Source organism: Brettanomyces nanus, chromosome 1, assembly GCF_011074865.1.
Source record: "Brettanomyces nanus chromosome 1, complete sequence".
Lineage (NCBI taxonomy): Eukaryota > Fungi > Ascomycota > Pichiomycetes > Pichiales > Pichiaceae > Brettanomyces > Brettanomyces nanus.
The window spans coordinates 2,133,507-2,157,657 of NC_052374.1; the positions used below are offsets into that span (position 1 = coordinate 2,133,507).

The 24,151-nt window shown below is 41.1% G+C and overlaps 11 protein-coding genes across 11 annotated transcripts; 4 read left to right on the forward strand and 7 right to left on the reverse strand.

Moving 5' to 3' along the window:
* Positions 1 to 2,226: 2,226 nt before the first annotated feature.
* On the forward strand, positions 2,227 to 4,581 carry FOA43_000980 (uncharacterized protein; the record flags this gene model as incomplete). The annotated part of the gene is made up of 1 exon (XM_038921304.1): positions 2,227 to 4,581. One exon carries the CDS (start codon positions 2,227 to 2,229, stop codon positions 4,579 to 4,581), a length of 2,355 nt encoding a protein of 784 aa, XP_038777232.1.
* A 749-nt stretch (positions 4,582 to 5,330) lies between these two features.
* On the forward strand, positions 5,331 to 6,902 carry FOA43_000981 (uncharacterized protein; the record flags this gene model as incomplete). The annotated part of the gene is made up of 1 exon (XM_038921305.1): positions 5,331 to 6,902. The coding sequence occupies one exon, from the start codon at positions 5,331 to 5,333 to the stop codon at positions 6,900 to 6,902; it is 1,572 nt and encodes a 523-aa protein (XP_038777233.1).
* A 37-nt stretch (positions 6,903 to 6,939) lies between these two features.
* Positions 6,940 to 7,935, reverse strand: FOA43_000982 (uncharacterized protein; the record flags this gene model as incomplete). Its single annotated transcript, XM_038921306.1, has 1 exon — positions 6,940 to 7,935. The coding sequence occupies one exon, from the start codon at positions 7,933 to 7,935 to the stop codon at positions 6,940 to 6,942; it is 996 nt and encodes a 331-aa protein (XP_038777234.1).
* A 1,272-nt stretch (positions 7,936 to 9,207) lies between these two features.
* Positions 9,208 to 9,948, forward strand: FOA43_000983 (uncharacterized protein; the record flags this gene model as incomplete). The annotated part of the gene is made up of 1 exon (XM_038921307.1): positions 9,208 to 9,948. The coding sequence occupies one exon, from the start codon at positions 9,208 to 9,210 to the stop codon at positions 9,946 to 9,948; it is 741 nt and encodes a 246-aa protein (XP_038777235.1).
* A 38-nt stretch (positions 9,949 to 9,986) lies between these two features.
* Positions 9,987 to 11,453, reverse strand: FOA43_000984 (uncharacterized protein; the record flags this gene model as incomplete). The annotated part of the gene is made up of 1 exon (XM_038921308.1): positions 9,987 to 11,453. The coding sequence occupies one exon, from the start codon at positions 11,451 to 11,453 to the stop codon at positions 9,987 to 9,989; it is 1,467 nt and encodes a 488-aa protein (XP_038777236.1).
* A 335-nt stretch (positions 11,454 to 11,788) lies between these two features.
* BET3 (transport protein particle 22 kDa subunit) lies at positions 11,789 to 12,361 on the reverse strand (the record flags this gene model as incomplete). The annotated part of the gene is made up of 1 exon (XM_038921309.1): positions 11,789 to 12,361. The coding sequence occupies one exon, from the start codon at positions 12,359 to 12,361 to the stop codon at positions 11,789 to 11,791; it is 573 nt and encodes a 190-aa protein (XP_038777237.1).
* Positions 12,362 to 12,558: 197 nt separating this feature from the next.
* FOA43_000986 (uncharacterized protein) lies at positions 12,559 to 15,681 on the reverse strand (the record flags this gene model as incomplete). Its single annotated transcript, XM_038921310.1, has 2 exons — positions 12,559 to 14,695; positions 15,119 to 15,681. The coding sequence occupies 2 exons, from the start codon at positions 15,679 to 15,681 to the stop codon at positions 12,559 to 12,561; spliced, it is 2,700 nt and encodes an 899-aa protein (XP_038777238.1).
* A 232-nt stretch (positions 15,682 to 15,913) lies between these two features.
* On the reverse strand, positions 15,914 to 17,845 carry FOA43_000987 (uncharacterized protein; the record flags this gene model as incomplete). Its single annotated transcript, XM_038921311.1, has 1 exon — positions 15,914 to 17,845. One exon carries the CDS (start codon positions 17,843 to 17,845, stop codon positions 15,914 to 15,916), a length of 1,932 nt encoding a protein of 643 aa, XP_038777239.1.
* Positions 17,846 to 19,417: 1,572 nt separating this feature from the next.
* Positions 19,418 to 20,884, reverse strand: FOA43_000988 (uncharacterized protein; the record flags this gene model as incomplete). The annotated part of the gene is made up of 1 exon (XM_038921312.1): positions 19,418 to 20,884. The coding sequence occupies one exon, from the start codon at positions 20,882 to 20,884 to the stop codon at positions 19,418 to 19,420; it is 1,467 nt and encodes a 488-aa protein (XP_038777240.1).
* Positions 20,885 to 21,084: 200 nt separating this feature from the next.
* Positions 21,085 to 22,467, forward strand: FOA43_000989 (uncharacterized protein; the record flags this gene model as incomplete). The annotated part of the gene is made up of 1 exon (XM_038921313.1): positions 21,085 to 22,467. One exon carries the CDS (start codon positions 21,085 to 21,087, stop codon positions 22,465 to 22,467), a length of 1,383 nt encoding a protein of 460 aa, XP_038777241.1.
* Positions 22,468 to 22,491: 24 nt separating this feature from the next.
* Positions 22,492 to 24,141, reverse strand: FOA43_000990 (uncharacterized protein; the record flags this gene model as incomplete). Its single annotated transcript, XM_038921314.1, has 1 exon — positions 22,492 to 24,141. One exon carries the CDS (start codon positions 24,139 to 24,141, stop codon positions 22,492 to 22,494), a length of 1,650 nt encoding a protein of 549 aa, XP_038777242.1.
* Positions 24,142 to 24,151: the final 10 nt, after the last annotated feature.

Below are 24,151 nucleotides of genomic sequence, written 5' to 3' on the forward strand. Positions count from 1 at the left end.
TCTGTCCAAAATATCCATATATCAGATTGCGTTTCTATGACATCATAGTATAGTGTTTAAATACATTTCTGTAGCAAACGATGGCAAAACGGCTTCATTGAACAATTCAAGTCCGCACAAATTCTTCCTTGAGATGTTTTGGCCCCTTGAAACACTTCTAGTTCAAGAATTTGGGAGCTATCACATCATAGTCGTGCCATTTTTCATGTGGGATTATTTCATGAAAGTCCCTGAACAATCAAACAAGTTTGTAATTCCGATCGGAGTTATGATGCTATAAGAATCCCCAAATTTTCACAGAAGAGACCCAATTTACTTAGAAATAAGACATCAGCAGCATGACAATTTTGTAACCCTGTTCAAATTGAAAAATTACAAGAGAACGGATTTCTACAGTAACAGTACAACCGGTATGTCTCAGTCCGAATCGGGAAATTAATATGATTGTAGCTCGTCTGTTTCTGGAGTATTGACAGATAGAATCTCAAAAAACGATGAATGTCATTTCTTGGGTTCAAAGTGACTTCATTTGTTTGCTCTGTTCCATTTTTACTATTTGGTTTCGACCAAGGTATCATGGGCTTTTTATTGATTCTCCCTACTTTCAAAATGAGTTATCTTTCGATAGATACTGTTGCTGGGCCTGACACCAAACCATCCAACGTGCAAGGCTCAGAGCTCTAATCATAGGAGGAATTGCTCTCTCATATTGGATTGATTTTGGCTTTTATTTCCTTGATAACGAGCCATCTTTAAGATTTCCGTTTGCTTTGCAAACTTTTTTTCAAGTTATGATCCTTCCATTATTACCACTTCTACCAGAGATCCCAAGATGGATTGCTTGACAAGGTAGACCGGTCGAAGCTACGAAGGTGCTTGCTTCATTTGAAGATATCTCTGCATATGACCAGGAAATTTTGAAAGGGATTAGAGTAGTCAGAAAATCTCTTTTGGAGGAGCAAAAGCGTAAGAAGATGAAGGTGACATTGACAGAAGCAGTTATATAAGCACAAAAACCTTCAAAGATTGATACTTGGCTTCTGCTCTCAAGTTTCCATCAAATCACTGGTATTAGCAGTTCATACCTAGTCAGATCTTATAAAAATAGCAACCGAATGACCCCCGTTGTAATCCTTTCATCTTCAGATCCTTTTTTGCTCCGGGCTGGCTTCGCACGTCGTGCTTACTACGTGCCGAAATCACTTTGCTGTCTATTAGGCCTCCAGAAAATGCTATATCGAAGGCAGGAACCTGGGCCCTCAGCTTTATGGTCGTATGATTACGTCAACTTGCTTCCCTAATAGTGACAGCTTTACTTATAGGACCTGTGCTGCTATAAATGCATTGATTATCCCTTGCATTTACTTCCTTTGCCCTGAAGCCATAAGGAAGTCCTTAGGAGTGATGGGAAAAACGGAAGTTATTCCGAGACTCACAATCATGTTGAAAACAGCATAAAGCCCAGGGACAGCGAAATCGTTGAGAGCTTTCATTAAAATTAGAGCTGAAAGGACTTTTCCTCAATACCCCCATTCGATCTTCTATTGACTAATTTTCATTATTCATATTTTTTGCTTCGCTCTACTCCTATGTGACGCATGTGATTCTACAATGAGAAAATTTATGGTAAACAACTCTCCGGTGACATGTACCACAGTTTACACTAGATTAGGGTGCAAACAGCAGTCACCTCGGCACTCTGGTTTGAGAGCATGGCATCCAGCTCAATCCTAAAATGGAAGCTTGAGGTCGGCAGGAAAAAAATTTCGCCTCATTTTGCAACCTTTTATTTGATGCATGAAAACGTTCGCGCTGACCGATCTCATCTTTTTCAAAAACAATGGAACATTGTGGTATATGCACAATGAGGTCATTGAATTCCAAATACCCAAGACATCAAAAAACAAAAATTTAAGAAAAAACTATGCTGGAAATTTCAGTGAAATAAATGCACCTCAATTTACGCTGAGAAACATTTGAAGAAGAAAGCAAGAGTCAAATATTTTGCTCTGAAAGATGAGCGAATTCCGGCTGACAGTATATTGTGGTCCAGGACAACTTAATAACCCCTGAAGTTTTCAGTTGGTATCATGAACCCCTCCTGCACCACCAACTAGTAGTCGGTGTATAAAAGGAACCGCCATCCTGCTTGCTTTACCCCCTAATGAACATCAGCCTAATCAGTAAAACAATTAATATTCTTTTTAGACTCGTATTAGTGAGTCGATGATTGACATCAGAAATCTCCTTTCTCGGAAGAGAACCAATAAGGTTTTTGGTACTTTGTTGCTTTGCTACAGTTCTTTAGGAGGCATTTACGGAGATATTGGTACTTCTCCCTTGTATGTCTTCTCCGGTATGTTTCCCGACAAAGCACCAAATGAAGAGAATCTTTTGGGTGGACTTTCTTGCATTTTCTGGACCTTCACCTTGATTGTGATTCTGAAATACTGTTTGATTGTTCTAACTTTTGGTCCAAACCATAACGAAGGTGGACAGATAGCGATCTATTCCAAGATAGCCAGCAAATTGAAATTGAGAGAAGAAAATAACACCATCAGTAACACAGAAGATTCTTACGGTATGAATGACCTGTCCATGGATCAAGACCTTTTAACATTAGCCAGGACAACTACCATTGATACCTCTCAGAGTGTCTTTAGCGATGGCTTTGCTAAAAGTGTGATTTCTGTTGTCAGTCTTACTTGTGCTTTATATGGCTGCTCATTGGTTTTTTCTGATGGCTTATTAACACCAACAACATCTGTCTTGTCTGCCATTTCAGGTATCGCTGTTGCAAAGGAGTCATTCATGAATAAAGTTATGCCAGTCTCTGTTGCAGTTTTGATTGTACTCTTCTTAATACAGAGGTTCGGATCAGGTAAATTGTCCATTCTCTTCTCTCCTATCATTTTCTTGTGGATGATCACGCTTTTGGTAGATGGTATCTACTGGATTGCGAAGAAGCCTGAAATTATGAAGGCATTGAATCCAGCCTATGCATTTGAACTTCTTGCAAGAGAGAAGAATATTGATATTCTTTCTCCGGTGATGCTTTGCGTCACTGGAACTGAAGCTATGTTTGCAGATGTTTCTCACTTTGGTGCTCTTCCAATTCAAATAACCTTAATCTGTTTTGTTTACCCATGCTTAATGTGCCAATATTTTGGTCAAGCAGCTTATATCTCGATTAACCGGGACACATTTTCATCCAACTTGTTCTACAGTTCCATTCCCTTTGGTGGTATTGGATCTGGATACTATTGGTTTGTGTTTATCCTTGCAACTCTTGCAACCGTTATAGCCTCCCAGGCTTTGATTCTTGGATGCTTCTCCATTCTAAAACAACTAATTTATCTAGATTGTTTTCCAAGATTGAAGCTTATTCATACCTCCAAGACACACAAGGGTCGCGTTTTTATTCCAGTCGCTTGCTATGTACTAATGGTGGCTGTTGTGCTAACCACTGTGGGATTCAAGACTAGTAATAATGTTACGGCGGCCTACGGCTTGGGTATTTCCATTGACTTTGTTATGACCACCATTTTGATTGCTATTACATTACGCTACGTTTATCATTACCATTGGCTATTTTCTCTAATATTCTTGGTCATATTCGGGTCATTTGAAGTGTGTCTTGTCATTTCCGGCTTAAGGAAAATTGTTCATGGAGCCTGGTTTCCTTTAGTAGTCAGTGTGATTTCGTTTGCATTTATCATTTTTTGGAGAATGTGCAGACGAGCTTCCATAGAGGAGGAAACGAGAAGAAGGAAATCCGTTCGTGACTTATTTGGAACAAAAAAGGAAGATGTGAGAAAGAAAGAACAGATTACTCTTGATCTAAGGGGACCACAAGTTTATGGTGATCATTATGAATCTGATGAAAGTTCCATTAGCATAGAGGCTGTTGGCCTGAAGGATACAACTGCCTTTAACTGCAATGGAGAAAGGGTGAACTTGCCCAAGATTCCTAAGATCTACTTTATCTATTGTTCTTCTTACTCTACCATTGGAAACGGCCAATTTTTACCAAGTATGCTTGAAAGTATTGTGAAATCATTTTTTTCTATTCCTACAGTATGTGTTTTCATTGAAACTAGGGTGTCGACATTACCCGAGATTCCGGCAGATCATCCATTAGCATCTGTGATTCCAATCGATACTGCTGGATATGGCTTGGGATTCTACAGATGTATTATCAGATCTGGATTTTTGAGACAAATAAAAATCAAAGACAAAATCTTAAATGATATCTTGGTGCAAATTAGCGAATATGAAGACAACAGCTCTATCCTTAGCCTCCCAGTTCTTCATATTTTCGAGAGCAATTTGAGTATTTCGAAAAGACCCAAAGATCTCATGTATAAGAGTGATGACAAGGAGGAGACTGCGGAGGAGGGAATGATCAAAAAAGTGTGTAGGTATTGCTGGAAGTATCCAGTATTACTTGTTCGAAAAGGTTTGATTGACTGGATCTATTCTCCCATGGCTAATGGTTCAATGGAATACCTCTTCAATGAAAACGAAATCGAGGATAAGAAAAGAGAATTTATCTATGTTGGAGAGAAAATCGGTATCTAGAGCTTTGTTATTTCCATGTCCTTCGTCTTCTTTCACATTTTACCAATGTAGTGAATTTCAAGTACATAAAAAGAAATTATGAGCGCGTCAAAAGCCGAAACCTCAAAGCTTCCCAATCGGGCCATGGATATATTGGTATGAACTTCGGCGAATGAAATTGGATAGTTGTAGACAATGATATGATCAGTATTAGATAATATCTGGAGTAATAGGATGAGGGGATATCAAATCCAGAAAAAATTTTATTAGTGCAAGCGGAGGGAATATTGATGATAATGTTGAAAGAATGCTCTACAGACCAACGGGGTTGGTATTACAGCTTTGCAACCCATATCCTTAAAAACTGTATCAATTTGAAACAGTCAGTTTTCTCTTTCGGCAAAAGTATCCGTTATTATATCCGTTATTACATTTCGACTTTCAGAAACCCTGAAAAATCCTTTGCTACCGGCCGTTCACAGATTCGGAAGACTCGGAAACTCGATACAAGGTCGAACTAAACTTAAAATTGTAGCTCCCCCAAAGCTAAGGCTATGGAGAATAAACCGAGAGTTAGAACGAGCTCTCAACTAAGTAAATACATTACTTTTACTAGCCAAATCATATCTACTGATTGTGGTTTATCGGAACAAACTAGACAAATTCTATTTTCCCGCGCGAAGTTGCATGTGAAGAGTTTCATATATATTAATTAGTCAACCGTTTCTCCGTATTTGGATTGCTTTCAATCTTTTTCCTCACCTTTTTCCATGAAAGCATACATTGAAACAGAGGGCCTCGTTTTGAAAGGTCAATTACCTCAACTGGACGATGAAGAAAATGATCTCGACATGGCTAGCACTATGTGCTGTGTGCCATTTGCTGCAGTGGCGGTAGGCAAAGGCGAGAATTTCGATCCGATAGCTTCCGACCGTAGCCTAATTCCTTACAAGAGCATTCTCTGGTCAGAACCCACAGAAAGCGGGGTTTTCGATGAGTTAGAGGTCTCTTATGCGAGGAAGGTGGGCCACAAGACTGGGGTATTCACCAGTGTTTTCACGATTGCAGCTGGGCCTAAATCCTCTGAGTCTTCCTTGATTTCCAGCACTGTTACAGATGATTCTATCATACTTTCAGAGAAGTTGATGGCCCGTGCTTATCCGGATTCGAAACCGGGGGTTTCCGTATTGGTGCTTATTAATCCACATGGTGGTAAAGGATTGTCTCTGAAGATCTATAATAAGGAAGTGGAGCCTTTCTTACGCGCTGCACACTGCAATTTGACCGTGATAAAAACCAAGTACAGTGGTCACGCCACGGACATTGCAGAGGAAATGGATATAGACAAATTTGACCTGATACTATGCGCTTCCGGAGATGGTATTCCTCATGAAGTGATTAACGGACTATACAAGCGCTCGGATAGAGCAAAGGCTTTCAACAAACTGGTCATCACTCAGGTGCCGGCAGGATCAGGAAATGCTCTGTCTCGCTCGTGTTTGGGAACATTGGAACCTTCGGATGCTGTTCTGGAAATTCTCAAGGGTGTCACGGTGAGAACCGATCTAATGGCTGTTTGTTCACAGGATCAACCTGTCATAGTCTCATTTTTGAGTCAGACGTATGGTATTATTGCACAGGCAGATATCGGTACAGAATGGATGAGATGGATTGGAGAGTCAAGGTTTGACATAGGAGTGCTATCGCAGGTGCTTTCTGGGCGCAGTTATCCCTGTACTATCGCTGTGAAGTACATTGCCCGTACAATAGAGGAACTTTCCGACTACTATCGGATACACATGAATGATGCATCAAATGATGCAGACCTTGATGATGATGCCTTTGAGTTGAAATACAATGATGTTTTCCAAGAGACAGACGACTTGTGCGATATCAGCAACTTACCAGGCTGGGAAAAACTGGATGATGAATTATGTAGTAATATGGGACTACTCTACTCTGGAAAAATGCCATACGTGTCCAAAGACACCAACTTCTTCCCTGCAGCTCTACCCCATGACGGATCTATGGATATTGTGGTGACAGATGTTCGAGCGGGCTTCTTCAAGACGGTGGATGCACTTCTGTCATTGGACAAAGGATTGCACGTTTGGACAGAAGAAGTGACTCACTCCAAGGTGGAAGCATTTAGAGTGATCCCGAGAGCGAAACCGGGACAGCTTCCGTTTATATCTGTGGATGGAGAAAACTTCCCGTTCCAGCCGTTCCAAGTCGAGATAATGAGGGGGCTGATGAAAACGGTTATGAGAGATGGCTCGTATACGGAAACTGGATTTCTGGATAATCATCGCAGAATGCAGTTGGATTCCACTACATTATAATAATAATATACTTAATATACATATGGTACTTATGGACTTAAGAGCTTAAGGCGTCCGATTTCTTTGGCTTTTCTTCTTGGCTTGGTTCTGGCTTCTCGTCTTCATCCTCGTCTTCACTGTCGTCAACTAGAAACTTGTCGCTGGGAACAGGCTCAGGTTGAACGGAGGAAAGAGCCGTCCAATTACTGGAGGAATTGTGCTTCTGGTCCTCATCTTTCGTAGTATTCTCCGCAATGTCCTCCTTAACAGGAGGTTCAGTATCGTCAGACATCTTTATCGGGGCCATTCTGTCAGCCAATCCTCCGACTTCATCCGCATCGTTGGAAGGAACAGGAGGAAGAGGCTGATCCTTCTGGTTGGCACCAAAGGCACTGAAAAGCTGGGGCTTTCTGCGATGTGGTAAAGTAGGAGCTTGATGAGTCTGGTAAGTATCAGTTTCCTGACCATCTGTGTTGATCTTCTTAGCAAGATTGTCCATCCAATTACCAAACTTGTTCCTAGCGGTCTCTACATTCTTGCTAAGGGAATTATATAAGTCATCCAACTCATCATCATCATCTTTAGCCCAGGCGGGAATCGTCTTGTGATTGGCATCACCCGTTGACACAGATGAATGGTTACGATGGGATTTACCAACATGCTGATACTCTCTAGCCAATCTTCGAGCGAATGCCTCATCGGTCTCCAATTGCCTCTGCCGAGACGATTGTGCCTTCATAGCAGAGACCTTCTCATTCTCATCAGGGCCAGAATGAGGCGAAGGAACATGAATATCGCTGTTTGGATCAGAAAGGAATAACAAAGCATTGAAAGCCGGGTCGAGCTGACCTTGAGATGCAATTAATGCCATCTTGAGATACTTGTCCTCCAGACCTGGAAAGGCGTCTCTTAGGTCTTGAATCACCTTTTCGGTAGGTGAAATTGGTCGTTTAGGCATCGGAGGTGCAGCAGCATCAACACCTTTCTTGGCCTCAACTTCTTCTTTAACGTCTTCAACAACCTTAGGATCTGTGGTAACTTCGCTTTCGCTCATTGTTAAATATAGAAGAAACGAATCTGTATTAATTTATTATCTGAGTATTTAGTATCTAAGTACCTGTTGGCTGCGCATTGATCAATTTGTGGGTGTGAGGAAATGAGCCCAAGGAGTCTACCGGGACTTACCGGGACCCACCGTGACCCACTGGGAACCACCGGGGCCTAGCGGTATGTTCCCTCAAACACCACACCACCTCGTCGTGATCTCCCCCAGTTTCGTATAGCTTCAGTTCTCTCTATCCTGCTCTGATTTCTTGCAGTTAGTGATCAAATCTCATGGCCAATGCAGACAGCTGAGAACTTTCGGACCAAGCGTATACGAGGAGTGTTACTTAGACTTTTATTCTTCTTCTGAGTCTACTCGACATAATAGTGATTATCAACTAGTAAATTAAGTACGATGTATGTATGCAATATAAAAAGCGATGAATGAAATGAAGAAGAAATGGCAGCTGGGAGTTTAATTCACTTTCTCTTTCTTCCGAGTGGTGCTAGTCATGTTTGTAATTACTGCCGATGCGAAGTCCAGAGATAATCTAAACACATAGACAAGTATATCGCATAGAACAAGAATCAAATAAGGGACAATAATCACCAACGAGATAGTCCAGTTGACGTAGATGATTGTGCTCTTGATGAACGAGAGTAATGTTATAGCCAATGCATAGTAATCTCCCGATGATACTGACCTCAGAATCTGAAGCCCTTTGGAGTAAGCTTCTTGTGATAGCACCGATATGGCAAGTGTAGACATTGCTGAAGAAATAGAAAAGATTATGAATGTACAATGAAAAACCCGGAGAAGAGACAAACAATTTCAGTGATACTGAGTTACTTAAGTACCATCGGTGCCTCTAAAAGAAGAAAGAAAAATAGCTACTAAGAGATTTAATTTTTTCATTCCTGTATTTATTTTATGCTTGATCCGGCCTTCACCTTTGACTAATTTCGTACGCACTTCTGATTGCATGTGTAATTTGTGACCGCTGCGGCCGACTGTAGAATGACGCCATTATCTTAAAAAGCGAGGCGGATGGTTTACCGCATCTGTGGGAGTTGAAAACCCACTCAAACGAGATGTAAACGACTGTGAATCAATCATCCCGGGTCAAAGCGTAGCCGCGGCGGACCCACTTTCCGCAGAGCATGTGAAGATTGAATGATGGTCAGACCATCCGTACACCTCAATACCTCAACCAAGTTTTTCATACTTAAAATTTTCAGCCTATCCTGGTTAATATGCTACAAGAGAGTTGGTAAGGGTAATATGAGCAGATTCGAACTATATTCTCCGGAAGGAATCCGAATTGATGGTCGTCGTTGGAATGAGCTTCGACAGTTCCATTGCCAAACAAATACACATCCTAATGCATCCGATGGGTCCAGTTATGTGAGGCAGGGTAACTCCGAGGTGATATGTCTAGTCAAAGGACCTATGGATACTACGTACGGATCATCATCAACTAAACAGTTACCGGATTCACCTGTTTTAAGTATATCCATTAATCATCCGGCTTTTGCCACTATGGAGAGAAAGAAAAGACCTAGAAACGATAAACGGTTGACTGAATTAAGTATCATATTGAAGAGATGCTTTCTCAAGACCATCGTACTACATAATTTTGCCCGATCCCTTATAGAGGTTACGGTGACTGTTTTGTCCTTTGATGGTGGATTGTTGGCAACTTGTTGTAATGCTATAACCTTGGCTCTTATAGATGCAGGTATTTCATTATATGACTACGTGAGTGCAGTGACCGTTGGACTTTACGATCAGACTGCATTGCTCGATCTAAACTCTCTTGAAGAGATAGACTTGAGCTTTATTACAATAGGTGTAGTTGGAGATAGCGATAAATTGAATCTTATCTTATGCGAGGATAGACTCCCGTTGGATAAACTAGAGAGATTGATTAGCTTGGGTATAGAAGGATGCCACCGACTGAAAGGATTGATGAACGATACCGTTAGACAGGTTGGAGCAGATTTACTAAGCAAGAAACAGTAAATACTAATAATTCATAATAAATTGTTATTTAGTTAAACTTAATGCTGTCCTACCGTTTTTAAGTGCATCTTTTTAAAGAAGTTCTTACCCTTTTCCCTGATCACCGATGACGTTCGTATGATATCGCTAGCGAATTCCGTTGTCACTGTTGAAGCTGATAAATGATGATGATTCAACCGTGCATTGGCGTAAGCAGCTTTGACATGCGGTCCAAGCTGTCGATCTCCACCATGGAGCATAGTTTTGGTACCCTTTTTCACTGTCTCTTTCAAGAAAGCCTCCAACCCAGAATCAAACTCAGCTAGCTCTTGCCGTTTCTCTCTTAAGGCCTGCAATCTCGCCGAAACAGTGGGTAAAGAGAAAATTGCTTTCTGGTCTACATTGGGTACTGATGGTATCTCCCAGTTTGAATAGTCAGCAGATGCTGTTGTTTGTTTGGATCCAAAACTATTGCCGTGACTATCAGGAGACTCCCAAGTCAGAGTAGAATCCTTTGTTAGAGCAGAATTTCGCGTACTGTCACCGGCCGTATTATTTGAATTCCGGTTCGTCGTTACCGTTGTCGAACTAGTATCATACTCTTCGTTCTCTGGAAGAGTATCCAAAATTTCACCCTCCTTTTCTTCTTCTTCTTCTTCTTCTTTTATCTCTTTTTCTGCTTCTCCAACTGTCACCAAAGGCGAGCCTACATAGTTCTCTGCATCCTTAGTCATGTTGGAAGATGAAGTATTGATGGTTCTCATAGTATCCCTCGTGTTCATTCTGATAAATTTGCTTCTGAAATCGTCCTGACTAACGTTACTTCCCTCATCTGCAATTATCATAGACGAAGAAAAATTGCCTGTTGACAACGAACCTGTAGAATCGTTTGTTAGGTTCTTATTAAGTACACTTCCTGTGTCGTCATTTGGGAAGAAAGAGTATTGATCATCATCACCATCATCCTCAACATCAGTGCCATCATCATCATCACCCTCAGTGCCATCATTACCATTGTCTCCCCTCCATAACGAATCCTCCAAACTGACACTTGTACTGATATGTTTACCTGCAAATGGAGGAACGAATTCATATGGTTCAGTAGTCTCTGAGTTCAAGAGAGTACCTGCCTGTTCCTCTGGATCATCATCACTCTTCTCTTGAAGTTTGATGCCGGCCTCAAGTGACGCATTTTGTTCTGGCTTCGTCTCCATTGCGCCCCGTTCACCCACTTCCTCCTTCTCCTCGCTAGCCTTCTCATCGAAGGTAAGAGCATTTTTGAGATCAGCCTGCAACTCACTCATATAATCATTTATGGGGTCTGTTTTTTGAGGAGTATCTCCCTCCTCTACAGACAACGGTCTTGTAATTTCCGAGGAATTATCATACTCTTCTACTATATCATTAGCAGAAAGGTCTTTATTCAGCTCTTCATTGGATACAGATTCACCTCTTTTTCCTTCCTCCTCTTCTGAATCAACATATGCCTGATAGTAGCTGTAGTTATCATTATCTTCGGACACCATTATCACCTAGGATCTTACTATCCTCTTATCACTGCTTAAAGAAATATCTGGTTCTCCACAGAACCCTCAGCTCTCTTCCAAATATTAAATTTTTCATCATGAAAAATTAGATATCTGAGAGCTTCTCTTAGTCTTTTCGTTGCTGTTGTTCTTCTTCTTCTTGTTCTTCTTTACGGGCATCAACGAGACTAGTCACCGTGAGATAAGTTGTATCTCCTTTGAGTACCTCAGCTTCAAAAGAAATATATGATGATTTATTAAAACTTATCTACATTACCTGAATTTCAGTTGATAGACAACATACAGTTACTCTGATATATTTCTTAGCTGATGTATTATTCTTCTCCCGCCGGAATCTCATCCTTTAGAATTTTAATCAATTTCACCCTAATCTCTGTAGCATCATCTCCTTTCAAGGTATCTTGTATAAAACTCACATCGCAATCCAGTTGCACCATTTCAAAGCAACCTTTCAACACTCCGCAAAGTATATTGGAATACCAGAGTTTCTTGCTGGCTTTACCATCATCCGGTAATTCTACAAAATCTGCCAATGGATTTTCCGTGAGAATAAGTCCGAACGACCTGTAATCTGCTGCCCAGTGTGCCACCGTAGGAGTGATGTTAAGGAAGATCTTGAACCCAATCTTGGAAACGATCTCCGCAGTGTCTTTTAGGTTGACGCAACGACTAAGTTGTGTCTTTTGAAGAAATTCGTCAATCAGCCGTATTCCAATGCTATACCCCATTTGAAATAGCTCATTGTTCACCTCGTCATAGTTGTAGTTAAAGTCTTTGCATAGCTGCGCCACTATCGATCCATAAGTAAGCGTAAACAACTCCGAGTTCACCTTCTCTACTTTATTTCTCCATATGTCGTCTCCTAACTGCTTAAGTTGCCTGGACATTATATTTCCGTTGTTTAAGTGAAGGATGTTCCATGGACTATCCTCTGTGATTATCTTTGCACCCTAAATCACCACCATCAATCAGGTGTAAGGATGGAAATATGCTCCTATTTATATTCCCATTTGGGCTGCGGCAGAAAAGGATTGACTTCTTGAGGTAATAGTTGTTTATAAAGTGTATGTACTTTTTTCTTCATTCACCAGAGTAACTCCTGCTCAAAGTATTCAACGCTTCTATTTCTCTTAAGGCACTCGACTGTAACAACTCGGACATCTGCGTTTAATGTTGGAGGCCCGCATGCTATCACGGCCGTTGGTCCTGCTAATGTGTAGATCTTATGAAGTGACGTAGTCAAATCTGGCTTTTCATCAAAATCAATTGAAACGGAACTATTGCCATTTCTATTCAGTAAATCCTCCAAGAATTCAACCATCTCATCGTCTTGGAAGTTGTTGCCACTGCCGCGACCAGTAGAGCCACTTTGGTCCTCTGGGTTTTCATGTATAGATAACATTGGTTCCAATTCAATGATAGTGGGATCCCTAAACATTGTCTTTTGTGAAATTGGCTCATTGGGTTTTGAATTTGCCTTTGAGATTGGCCTTTCTAGCCTATTCAAAACTTCCTTGAGCGCTGGATCTTTGGGTTCCCTAGTGATAAAAATGTGGAGCTTGAGAATATCTTCAAACTGTCTCAACTTTTCAATCTCTTGACGAAATGCTGTCACCGATTCAAAGCTAGGAATCATCCATTCTATAGAAATTGACTTCTCACTTGATTTCTTCTGTCCTCTAAGAACTTGTGCAGTGTATATTTGGGCAAGATCCATGGCTATAGAATAAACCACAGTCATTCCAACACCGCCAGCAACGAAAACTGCATGATCGTAAGCTTTAAATGGAATGTTAGTACCATAAGGTCCTTCTACCAATATGGACATAATGCATTGAGAATTTGGTTGCTTGGCAATGAAATTGGCCAACTTCCTTGTTAATCCCTTTTTCACCCTGACTATAAACACCAATTGGTTAAAATTGTGTTGAGTAGTAGTCTGAACTACAGTGAATGGATGGGCTTCCCAAAACATATTCCATTTCAAAAAGTAAACCCAACAATAGGCACCAGGAAACGGTTTCCACCATCCTGAGTGGTTCACCTCCATTCTAATGGAATGAGGCATTTTCCTTATCTTTGTCGAACCTTCCCCTTCCTCCCTGGTCTCGTAAAGAACCCTGCAGTTAGCCTTTAGATCTCCACCAGTAGATGTAATTTTAGCTATTCTGAAGATGTAATCTGCGGCCCAAATGGAAAAGGAAACGGCAATATATTCAATCCATCCTAAAGTTAAGCAATGATACCATGCACCGATGACAAATATAACTAAGAGTATTTTATGTGAGGACTTAAACCATTCATAGTATCTTCTACGCACGGAACCCCAAGCAGTTGTAACACAAATGGCAATAAAAGCAGTGTTGGCCATCCTCCATTTAAGTAGCCCCCATCTGGCGATATAATCACCACGAGCTTGCACGTAGCTGAGATAAAATGTACAATGGAGAAGTAAAAGCACAAATGTTATCCTGGAAACCCATTTATGATAGACCTGGAAAGTCCTATAGGGTAAACCAGTGATTTTAGTTAAAGGATTGTTTCTTGAGGCAAATAGAAAAATCAAAGGTAATTGCATTGTTCCGATGATTCCAGTTCTATCTGCATAATACACAAACTTCTGTCCCTTAGGGCAACGAAAAATCGTATTTGGAGTGACGAAAGTGTAATCGACACAACATAAGATCGTGACAATACAGGCGTAGAGGAAAAGAAGCAAGGCATGCACTCGAACAGGCATCCTGTACATTGATTCAATGACACTCAAGTTAAATTTGCTAGCACCGGTTTGTGAACTCTTTTCAGTAGGCGCTTTAAACCTGGAGAGTTGAGAAGGTCTAATCACTTGGGGGCAGATAAGATGTCTTCGAAGCCAGTTTATGGGTGGAGTTTTTGCGATTTTCTCAGAAGCATACGGACAACACCAATATGCCACATTGATTACAGTAGAAAGAGTGAAGATTAGCACCCAATAGCCATAGAGTGCAAATCCCATATAGGTCGAGTCGTTTCTTTGCTTCATAAGATTGATAACACTAGAGTAAGAAACCTCATAAGCGGACTTTGAAATGATCACCGGATTTACCAAGGCCGTATCTTTGCTAATTTGACTCATAGTTATCAAGAAATGGGTGGCATTATCATAAATTCTGGCAACATGAACCATGCGATACTTTTGATGAGCTTGACCAGAACAAGTATCCAATAAATAGGTGTAAGTACTAGCAAGCGCTTGACTATCTTGGGAATATGTCTCTATACAATTAACAACTGTCCCTAAAAATGCTTTATCTTGACACCTACATTTATAGGCAAGGTCAGTTTTTGAACAATCAAACGGAAAATTCGTAAAGTTGTTTGCAACGTTAACACAAGCCGCACCTTCGGCACTAGTAATTCCTCTACTGCGAACTGTCAGGCACCAGAAGAGAAGCAATAAAAGTATCATCGATGTACGCTGGAATAAGAAGACGACTACCAATTAGTGAAACTTTAGAAATCCTTTCGACAATTTCCTTATTTAGCGCCAACTAGGAAACAACAAAATTATCGTCATATTAACAAGCACATCTATACAATATATTACTTACTGAGGAGCTCCCACTAAGATCACTAGAAGAGCTGGGACTATATACATCCAATACTTACTGAAAAAGTTTTCTTCTCCATCTTTATTGTCATCAGAATTGGCATTAGTGCCGACAGCCTGCTGCTTCTCGGCTGTCCTTGTAGTATCCTCTATAATAGGTGATGGAATTACATAACACTCCTTATCAAGAATCTTTAAACCGGCACTTTTAGAAGGAGTTTCCGCACTTGAAGGAGCTTGAATTGTTCTCAGTAAAGAAATTGAGCTGTAAGAAAAGTCTTTACCATTGTTTCTTATGAGACTTAAGACACCAGTCACAGGTAGGTGCGCGAAGTTTCCATAATTGAAGCATGGAACAACAACTTCCCCAGAATTAGCCTCTGCCAAGGACACACAGTAATTGCCTGGTAATATGTCGGATTCTGAATTGAGTGAGTTCAGCGTCCATGAGTCTGTCTTGTACTCCAGTTGGGCCAGTTTGACAACCTCCAAATTTCCTGAATCTCCTGGGTTCTCAAGGATTAAAGAATACAAAGAGGAAGGCGACAATGAAAACGCTGATGTAAGGGTAACGAATAGGAACGTGAAGAGCATAGCGATAAAATGAAAATGAGACATCTTGAAAGATGAAGTAAAAAGCTAAAGAGATCAATTTACTGAAGGTCTTCAATTTTTCATTACTACGCGAAATTGATGATAATTGGTATTCGGAGCTTAGAAGATAGAAAAGAGCGAATAGATAGACGGCGAAGGACAAAGAAGAAGAAGAAAAGAATAAGATAAGATCACCCAAGTAATCGGAAAGAAGGATAAAAAGAAGAAGAAATATTGTACATAATTGATGATGGTGTCACATAGAGACTTTTAGCGTAATAATGTTAGCACCAAACCTAACAGCCTCTTTGGCACAAAACGAAAGATCAACGCTAGATCTCAAGGGCTTGAACAATGCAGCTTTGCCATCTCTATAAGTGAGCTGAAAATCGCTAAGGTATTTGTTGATTTGGCTAGCAATTTGCAGTTTTAAATCGTGGAAGCTTGTACCTTTGGCTAGCTTCAAAACAAGAATCTCTTCATTATAGAAGATCTTGAACGTTAGCACACGAGAATCACTATGCGAATGTGCACGACTCCCACTGATACTGCTACTGGAGTTACTAGAGGCTCTGCGGTACATCGACCTTGGAGGAACCTTGTCTTGAATGGAAGAAACGTCATAGGCAGAAGAATCAGAGACGACGTCAACCGATGAGTTGCAGAAAAGAGGAAAAGTTGGCTGGTCATCTATATTCAGCCGATCACCATTATTCATTGAAGCCAATGGAGTCGAGTCAGACTCACTTTTAGGAGAAGGGATAGGAATTGTTGGAGCGGAATGAGCACTGGCCTTAACAGCAGAAAAGTCGATTCTTTTCCGCATGTGCTTAGGTTCCAGAAGCCTAATTATCTCGTGATCAGGCAGGTGCGAAGTGTGCTCAAAGTCTCCCGATCTGATATCAAGCCACGCCATCAGAATGCAGTAAAGCAACTGATTATGGGTGTATTCAATTCTAGACATAATAGTGTGCAAGTAGCGATTGAGGCCGATACAACGAGAGGTCATATTACTTTGAGAAAAGTTATCAGTGGGAGAAATAAGACTTGGAAGCTTTGGCAGGTCTTTAAAGTCGTCACCGATTAGCTCTCTGTTCTCTAAGATCTCCACTTGCAAATCGTAGAAGTCCTGGTAGAATCGACATAAGTGAATTTGGGTAGAAGCGTTCAGGGTATCCACTCTATACCAGTACCTATTGTTGGTGCAATGAACAGAACAGACAGAAATGTTCTTGTAGGGGAAATCAGAGGCTACAGAGTATTTGCTTTCAAAGGGTGACGCGGTAGGAGATGCGGATCCTTCTAGGACGGAGATAAGCCTGCCGAAACTCTGTGTAGTGGACATTGGAGGGGTTGTAGCGCTTCGAGAAGCGCTCGGGTGTGGCTTACTGTCGAGAGGGCCGATAAGAGGTGTACCAGGAGGCGTTTCTAACTGCTGTTGCGAGCGATGGAGCTGAGACTGAGGTTGAACCCAAGAATGTGCAGAGCCATGTAGAGGAGATTTGACAGAGAGAGCGGGAGAGGGTAAACTAGACGCTGCAAGAGGGAGAGAGCTGGAACTAGAACCACTAAACGACCGCGCTGCTCCGTAGGAGTAGGTGGACATCATGTCCAAGATCTTAACACAATCTTTAGGAATCCAACCAGTCCGCTCCTTACAGTCTATAGAGTGAGCAAAAATCCAACCATTAACCACCGACTTGGATAGAAGCCTAAGGGTTTCACCAATATGAACATCCAGTTCGTTCTGGGATTCTCCTTTGAACGAACAAGTGCAGACGAGAATTGGCAATTCGTTATTGGCATCAGCATTGACGTTATTACTGAGATTTCCTTTTGGATTTGCAATAGCTGTGAGAGAAGAAGATGAGACGGAAGAAATAGTAGTTGAAGTTGACGCTTTTCTGAGGTAGTTGGAACACGAAGACTTATTCAAAGAGGCGCCGGAAATACCTGAAGTGTTGGCTGAGAAAGTTCTTGGAACAGCACGTGAGGAAAGTCCCTCAACAGGAGTAAGCATTGGGTTTTTCTGCACATTGAAAGGACCAGAAACACAAACAACGGTCTTAACAGTTAAATCGGGAAGAGGCTTCCGGGTTTCGTGGGTGCCGGCAGCAGCAGTAGCAGCAGCAGTAGCAGCAGCAGCAGCGTGTCTTTGTCTTCTTCTTTCAGAAAAGAAAAGGGCCATAATTGAAACGAAGGTAATCAAAGAAAGAGACTTGGAAAGGAGGATTGGTAATAAGTAGCCTAGCAGATAGATACTCTTGGTTAAGAGTAAATACGAAGAACTAAGTAAAATTCAAGAATGGTAAAGAAATTAGACTTCCCAAGAAAATAAGTGTTGAAGATCAGAGGCAAAGGAATGATGATGTAAGGAAATCAGGTATGAAGATAATAATGAGAAAAAATGTCAACAAGAGTAGGCAGAAACAAATCGTAGAAGAAACAAATCAAGAGAATATCAAGTAAAACGGCGATTTCGCTTAGAAAATCGAAAGACAGTTAAGCTGAAGATGAAACTCCCAAATAAACAACTAATAATGAACAGCCAATCTATTCAAACAATGCAGCCGATAAACAAAATAAAAGCTCTTTCATTTAAACAATCGAGTGGTTGATTTAGAACAATTGGAGAGTTGAAATTATGAACAATTGGAATGAGGAAATATTGTTAAAACTAACAATGCATCGATAAACAATCGAGTAATTGATTGTGCGATATTGGCGGTGAGCTGGCGTTCCTTGGGCACAGAAAGAATTATTCTACGCTTGACTAACGCGCCTGAAAATCGGCCGACTTCCACGAAATATAATTACTACTGGGCAACTTGTGCCCTCCCGTATGCGGGGCTCCGCGGGGAGTCTACCGAGAGTCCACTGAGGGTCCACTGAGGGTCCACCGCGAATCCACTGAAAGTTCACCGCGAATCCATCGGAAGCCCGAGAATCATTGCGACGAAAAAAATACGAAGGTATATCGTGATGATGGAGAAACAATTCTAGAATACAATCACATTCCTTATTGGGCATTCCAATGCATTGAATCTATAACTAGATGTTTAGATACGGAAATAAGTCATGGCTAAGCGAGAAATTTCATTAATCGAAAGATTTGGGCTTGGTTTTGAAGGGCACATAAGAGAATTTATAGAAACTGTCTAGTCTACGGGGACAGGTAAGTAGATAAGACTAATATGAGGTTAGCATCAGTTGCTTTCGACCTATATCCGTGATGGTGTTAGCCAAGTATTCTCAGAGCCAGAGCCCAATATTCAATTACCCCTTTCCAGATCTGACGGGTGAACATATCGGCAGACTTGCGTTCTTTACTGTAAAAAAACTGATGTACCGTAAACAACTCTTCGATATGGAATGTTGAGATATAGACAGTGAAAAAAAAAAGAAAGCCTCAGAAAAAGAAATAATGCATCCTGCAACTCCAGTATGATTCTTTGGATTGTCTGAACATTCATTCCGATATGATCTCTAAACCCGAGAGCACGAAAGCATTATATTCAAGGTGTATAGTCATATGAGCTGTAACCTCATACTTGTGCTACTAATCGAAGAATCTACTCATACTGAAAAAGAATCAGACCATACAGCCCGCAATCGTGATGACGCGATGCGCGACAGAAAAATTTAATTGAAAATGTCGAGTGAAAAATTAAGTTCACCAATTATATCCAGGACAGAGGAATTAGGCGTGGTAGCCAAAAATATTTATTAGAGAATGAGGAGAATCATGTCATTGTAAATTCTAACTTGTCTTCTCGAAAGCAAATGCAAGATAGAATGAACATGCATCTCGGTCCTCTCCACTAACACCATAAGTTCCATCGGAACGCTTGAGAGATTCCACTAGTGGAGGTGGTAGCAGATGGAAATATTTGGGAATTTCCTTATTGAACAATTCAAACAAGTTTTTCTTGTACCTGAGTTCCAAATTGTATTCCTCGCATAGAGATCTCAACTTCTCAAATGGCACAACATACTCTGGCACGTGATCCACAGCGTCAACCAAGTAGTATGTATACATGTTACCAAATGGACTTGGGAACTGTCCATCTCTAGGTGGAGGCTCGGGAAACTCTACCTCGTAGAGCGAATTACCCCATTTTTTGGATCCAGAATGCAAACGTTTAATTTTCCACCGGATAAAGTCCGATGAAGGAATGGTTCCTATGAACATGCCTCCAAGCTTCAATGATCTAGATACGTTTTCCAACATTCTACGCGCAGTTTCCTCATTCGCAAATGCATAATGAAGACAGAATTGCATGGATACCGTATCAAATTGTAGGTTTACCTCATTCTTGAAAGGCGCCACGATTTCCGGCACTTGCGTATTGAATGCATCCCCAGTAGCAAATATCGCATGGAATTGACACCGTGATTTTCTATATCTATGAATGGCTTCCTTAATTGACTGATCACTGATATCGATGCCCACATAGGACGAGATCTGGGTCAAGCCCCACTTCGCCAGATCTCCACCTTTTCCACATCCTAAATCCAAGACGTTTCCGCCTCTGGTAGCGTACTTGCTGATAAGAATGTACTTGATGCAATTATTGAATGATCTTAACTTGTAGATCTTTGACTCCGTCCTCTTTTGACGCCGGGAACGATAAGTTTGATCATTATAGAAGTTTCTGACGATCACATCATGTTCCTTTTTACTGATTGGATGAGATGGAACGGCAGACCTTCGGCCCAATGATTTCTTGTCTTCTACTTTAATCCGCTTCAACTCCTGCTCTGGTGCAGTGTACACTTCGATAGACTCTAATTGCTTTTTATACTGCTCTTCTGGCATCCATGCTGGCTTCCTTGGAAGACTCGTAGTAGTGGCAAGTACAGCAGAAAGCTCCTTTTTAAGCGAGTTTTCTCCATCTCGATGATCCTTGTTAAGCCCATCTCCTCGATCACGTGAGAAAAAGAGACCATTCTCACGTGTTCCCCTGCTTTGCTTAATACGTCTCTTCTGAGTAGAAACTCCTGATAATAAATTAATACCCCTGCTATTTCCTTTATCTGCTTTCTCAGTACTTCTACCCGCACTATTTGGTGCAGATGCATCGATGGGCTCATTGTCTTCCTCGTCCTCCTCGGTTAGTCGCTTCTCTTCGTCTCTTCTTTTGGCCATAATAAGTTTATCAGCCTCAGCAGCACCCACTTCCACTTCCACTGGCCCCTCTTTAATCGTTTCCTTCGTTTTCTCCATGGTTCATACAAAGAACCCGACCACCAAACATCTCATCAATCTTTTTTTTTCTTTCTCATAATTTTTTCTTCATTGAGTTTTATCAAAACAGCATAGATAGTAAGACGAAGAGAAGGAAAAACTAAGATAGAAAAAAGAGAACACAAACACAAACATCTTTTCTCTTTGGTTCTTTTATTTTGTGAAGCATTATATCCATAATGAGAAGACAGTCACGTCGGTTTCACTATACCGAGGATGCACCCTACGAAGAAGCGGAAACTGCTGCCACTAACAATGAAGAAGCTGGCAACAATGAGCTCATCGAGGAAGTGACCAGATGCGTTTGCGGCAGCGACGATTTGATAATTCCGGATGATTCTGGTTCAGATTTCGATGACGTGGATACTGGATTTTTCATTCAGTGTGAGCTCTGCTCTGTTTGGCAGCATGGCTACTGTGTTGGTATCAAAACTGAGAACACTGCTCCCGAAAAGTACTGGTGTGAACAATGCCGACCGGACATGCATTATTTATTCATGGACAGATACGGAATACAGAGAAGTCAATACAATCCGGATGCGGAACACAACGAACATAGCAGCGACAATATAAATCATAGCAGCAAAAACAGTAGACGCAGTACTAGAAGAAAGAGATCAGAGGAGAAGGTGAACATACCTGCTAATCCCGAACCTGGCATTGAAGAAGAAAAGGATGACACAAATGATGAAGGCGATTCAGATGATAAAGATGGGAAACATAAGCGATCCAGGAAGACGCTTCACTCTGTAAGAGATTACAATTACGAGGCAATGTTGAGGAAGGCACTAGAGGAAAGCGCACGTGAGAGTGGAGTTCAACCTGAAGAGATCAACGTCTCGTCTACAGAAGTACCTCCATTTCGAAATACAAGAGCCTCTTCTAAGCGCAGAGCAAGAAGTGGCAGCAATACTTCCGATGAAGGTGACGAGAATGGCACCGATAGTCACCCATTACGCCATTCACGGTCTGGATCATCTTCTGATAGAGTTCTTGATTCCAATTCTGGAAATGAGTCGAGCAGTAGTACCTTCAAAAATGCTAGAAGTACGAGAAGCTCTAAAAGAAGGAAAGTTGCGATAACAGCTCCAGCTGCCATTGCTGTCGTTTCTTCTACTGTTAAGACTGCTGCTGCTGCTGCTGCTACAGTGTCAGCGTTAACGGCCGATTCTGGCAGTGATTCTAATGCTTCAAAAGGATTATCAAGATCTGAGACGAGAACGAGGACGAAAAGAAGCAAGCGTACGAAGCAGCCGAAAGAGAACAACTTTGAAGAAGATAAACCATTCAGGGTCAACGTTCCAAGCAGCCGAATTAGTATGAACGAAATGAAACGCAGAGTGTTTTCGATTATGGAGTTCATATCGAACATCCAGTTAGAGCTTTCCAGCGAGGAAGATACCAAGAACTCCTTACTCGGAATGCAGGACGATAAGAGCGGGTTTCGAACCCCAGAGAATACGGAACTTCAGAAGATTCTTATAAGCTGCTACAACGAGTCTGTGGTAAGACTCGACTCGCTGACAAAGCGGCTTAACGAATGGGAAAATAAATACCGTTAACATGTAATCAATAAAGAGTGGCTTTTATCTACTACTATCACCTATATCTACCAAATTCTCCACAAATCCGTCTGTGCTCAAAATATGTGTTCCACCAATAACACACCTCAGTCCGCTATTCGACTTATTTAACTCTGCAACCAACCGGGCTTCTTCATAGGTGACACCCCCAACAATGTAGATGATGATTTCTTGGGGTGGAACTTTGCTTCCGGAACCAGTGATTTCCGGCTGTGGCTTGCCAATGTAGGGGTAATGATTCAGGTTCAACTTGCATTTGGCAACTTTCATGAGGATACTTTGAAGTCTAGGCACATGTTGCATATACACATTGCTAGTATCACCATGACTTCCGAACGTCAAACCATTGATAAGAGTACTTGATGAATTGGCAACACGCTCAAAAATGGAATCATCGTCATCAAACAACCGTTCAGAAGCACCAGCATATTTGAGTAAAGTCTGAACAAAGTGGCAGTACTCCTCAGGAAAGTGACTTTTCTTCAACAACCTTAGTAATTTTGTAGTCTGCTTGCCGCTGTAAGTTTCGTACTTAAGGGCATATAGCGACAGAAGCTTTGTCTTAGTTTCGTTGGAGAGCGGAGCTAATGGGACACCTTGACCATTATCTTTGTGGTCAAACAACAACTGTTCAAGTTGATCAAGCTCACTTTGATGATGACTAGTATCGGAGTTCGACACCATCGTCTGCTGAAACTCACTAACTTCCCACATCCTCCATTCGTTAATACGTTTGTCAATCTCTGAGGAGAGAAGCATGTGCTTGGAAACGTTTAAGGAGGTCTTTTTGAACTCAGGATAATTTTCAAGGAAGTATTTCATATCCTTGATGGAATTGATGCTCGAGTTAGTTTTGGTCTTCTCTCTATACTTATCAATGAACTTTTTCAAACTTTCAGACAACTCACCAAAGTTAAGATACATGGATTCTCTGTAAAATTGATCCTGACTCTCATTAAGCACTACAGTTTTCAACTCTTTACCAACATTCGGAAGCTGTGAAAGATCCACCGTATTGTTTTTAATGCCAAATACTTCATGGATCATCGATTGATAGGTCCATGGAAACAACAATGGAGTCACTGGATCATTTTTTCTGTCCATTATAAGTAATAACGGCTGAACATCCTTCTTAGTTGCATCATCGAATAATTTAGACGAATTGTTGTCGATCTCATAGTTGACAGAAGAAGCCAATTTCGATGCCATCTTGGAGTTTGACTCGAATCTAATGACCGGTTTAATTTTGAGAGAAAGAAGCAAAGATATGATTGAATCTAGAGCAGTATCAAGTGACTCGGGATCCCATGTGTCAATTCCACCAAGGGGATTAGATATGTTGACAGATGTGAATAGAGCTCGGTTTACCGTGTAGTAATCTTGAAACACCTCAGCCACATTGGTAATCACCTCCAAATCATCAGATTCGGCCAATCTTTCCAGGCGAGACTTGGAAACTATGTTGTTAAAGTATACCTGATAGCTTTTGTATTTAGGAGACGATATTTCAGAGCAGAGGTCTGATAGAATAAGATCGGACGGCTTAAAAAAGCAAATGCAGGGTAAGTTGCGAAGATTATCCCTATCAAAGTTTTCTATCTTGTCAATCAAGTAAATATCGTGCTTAAGAAGTTCGGATTGAGTGGTAACCATAGATATAATG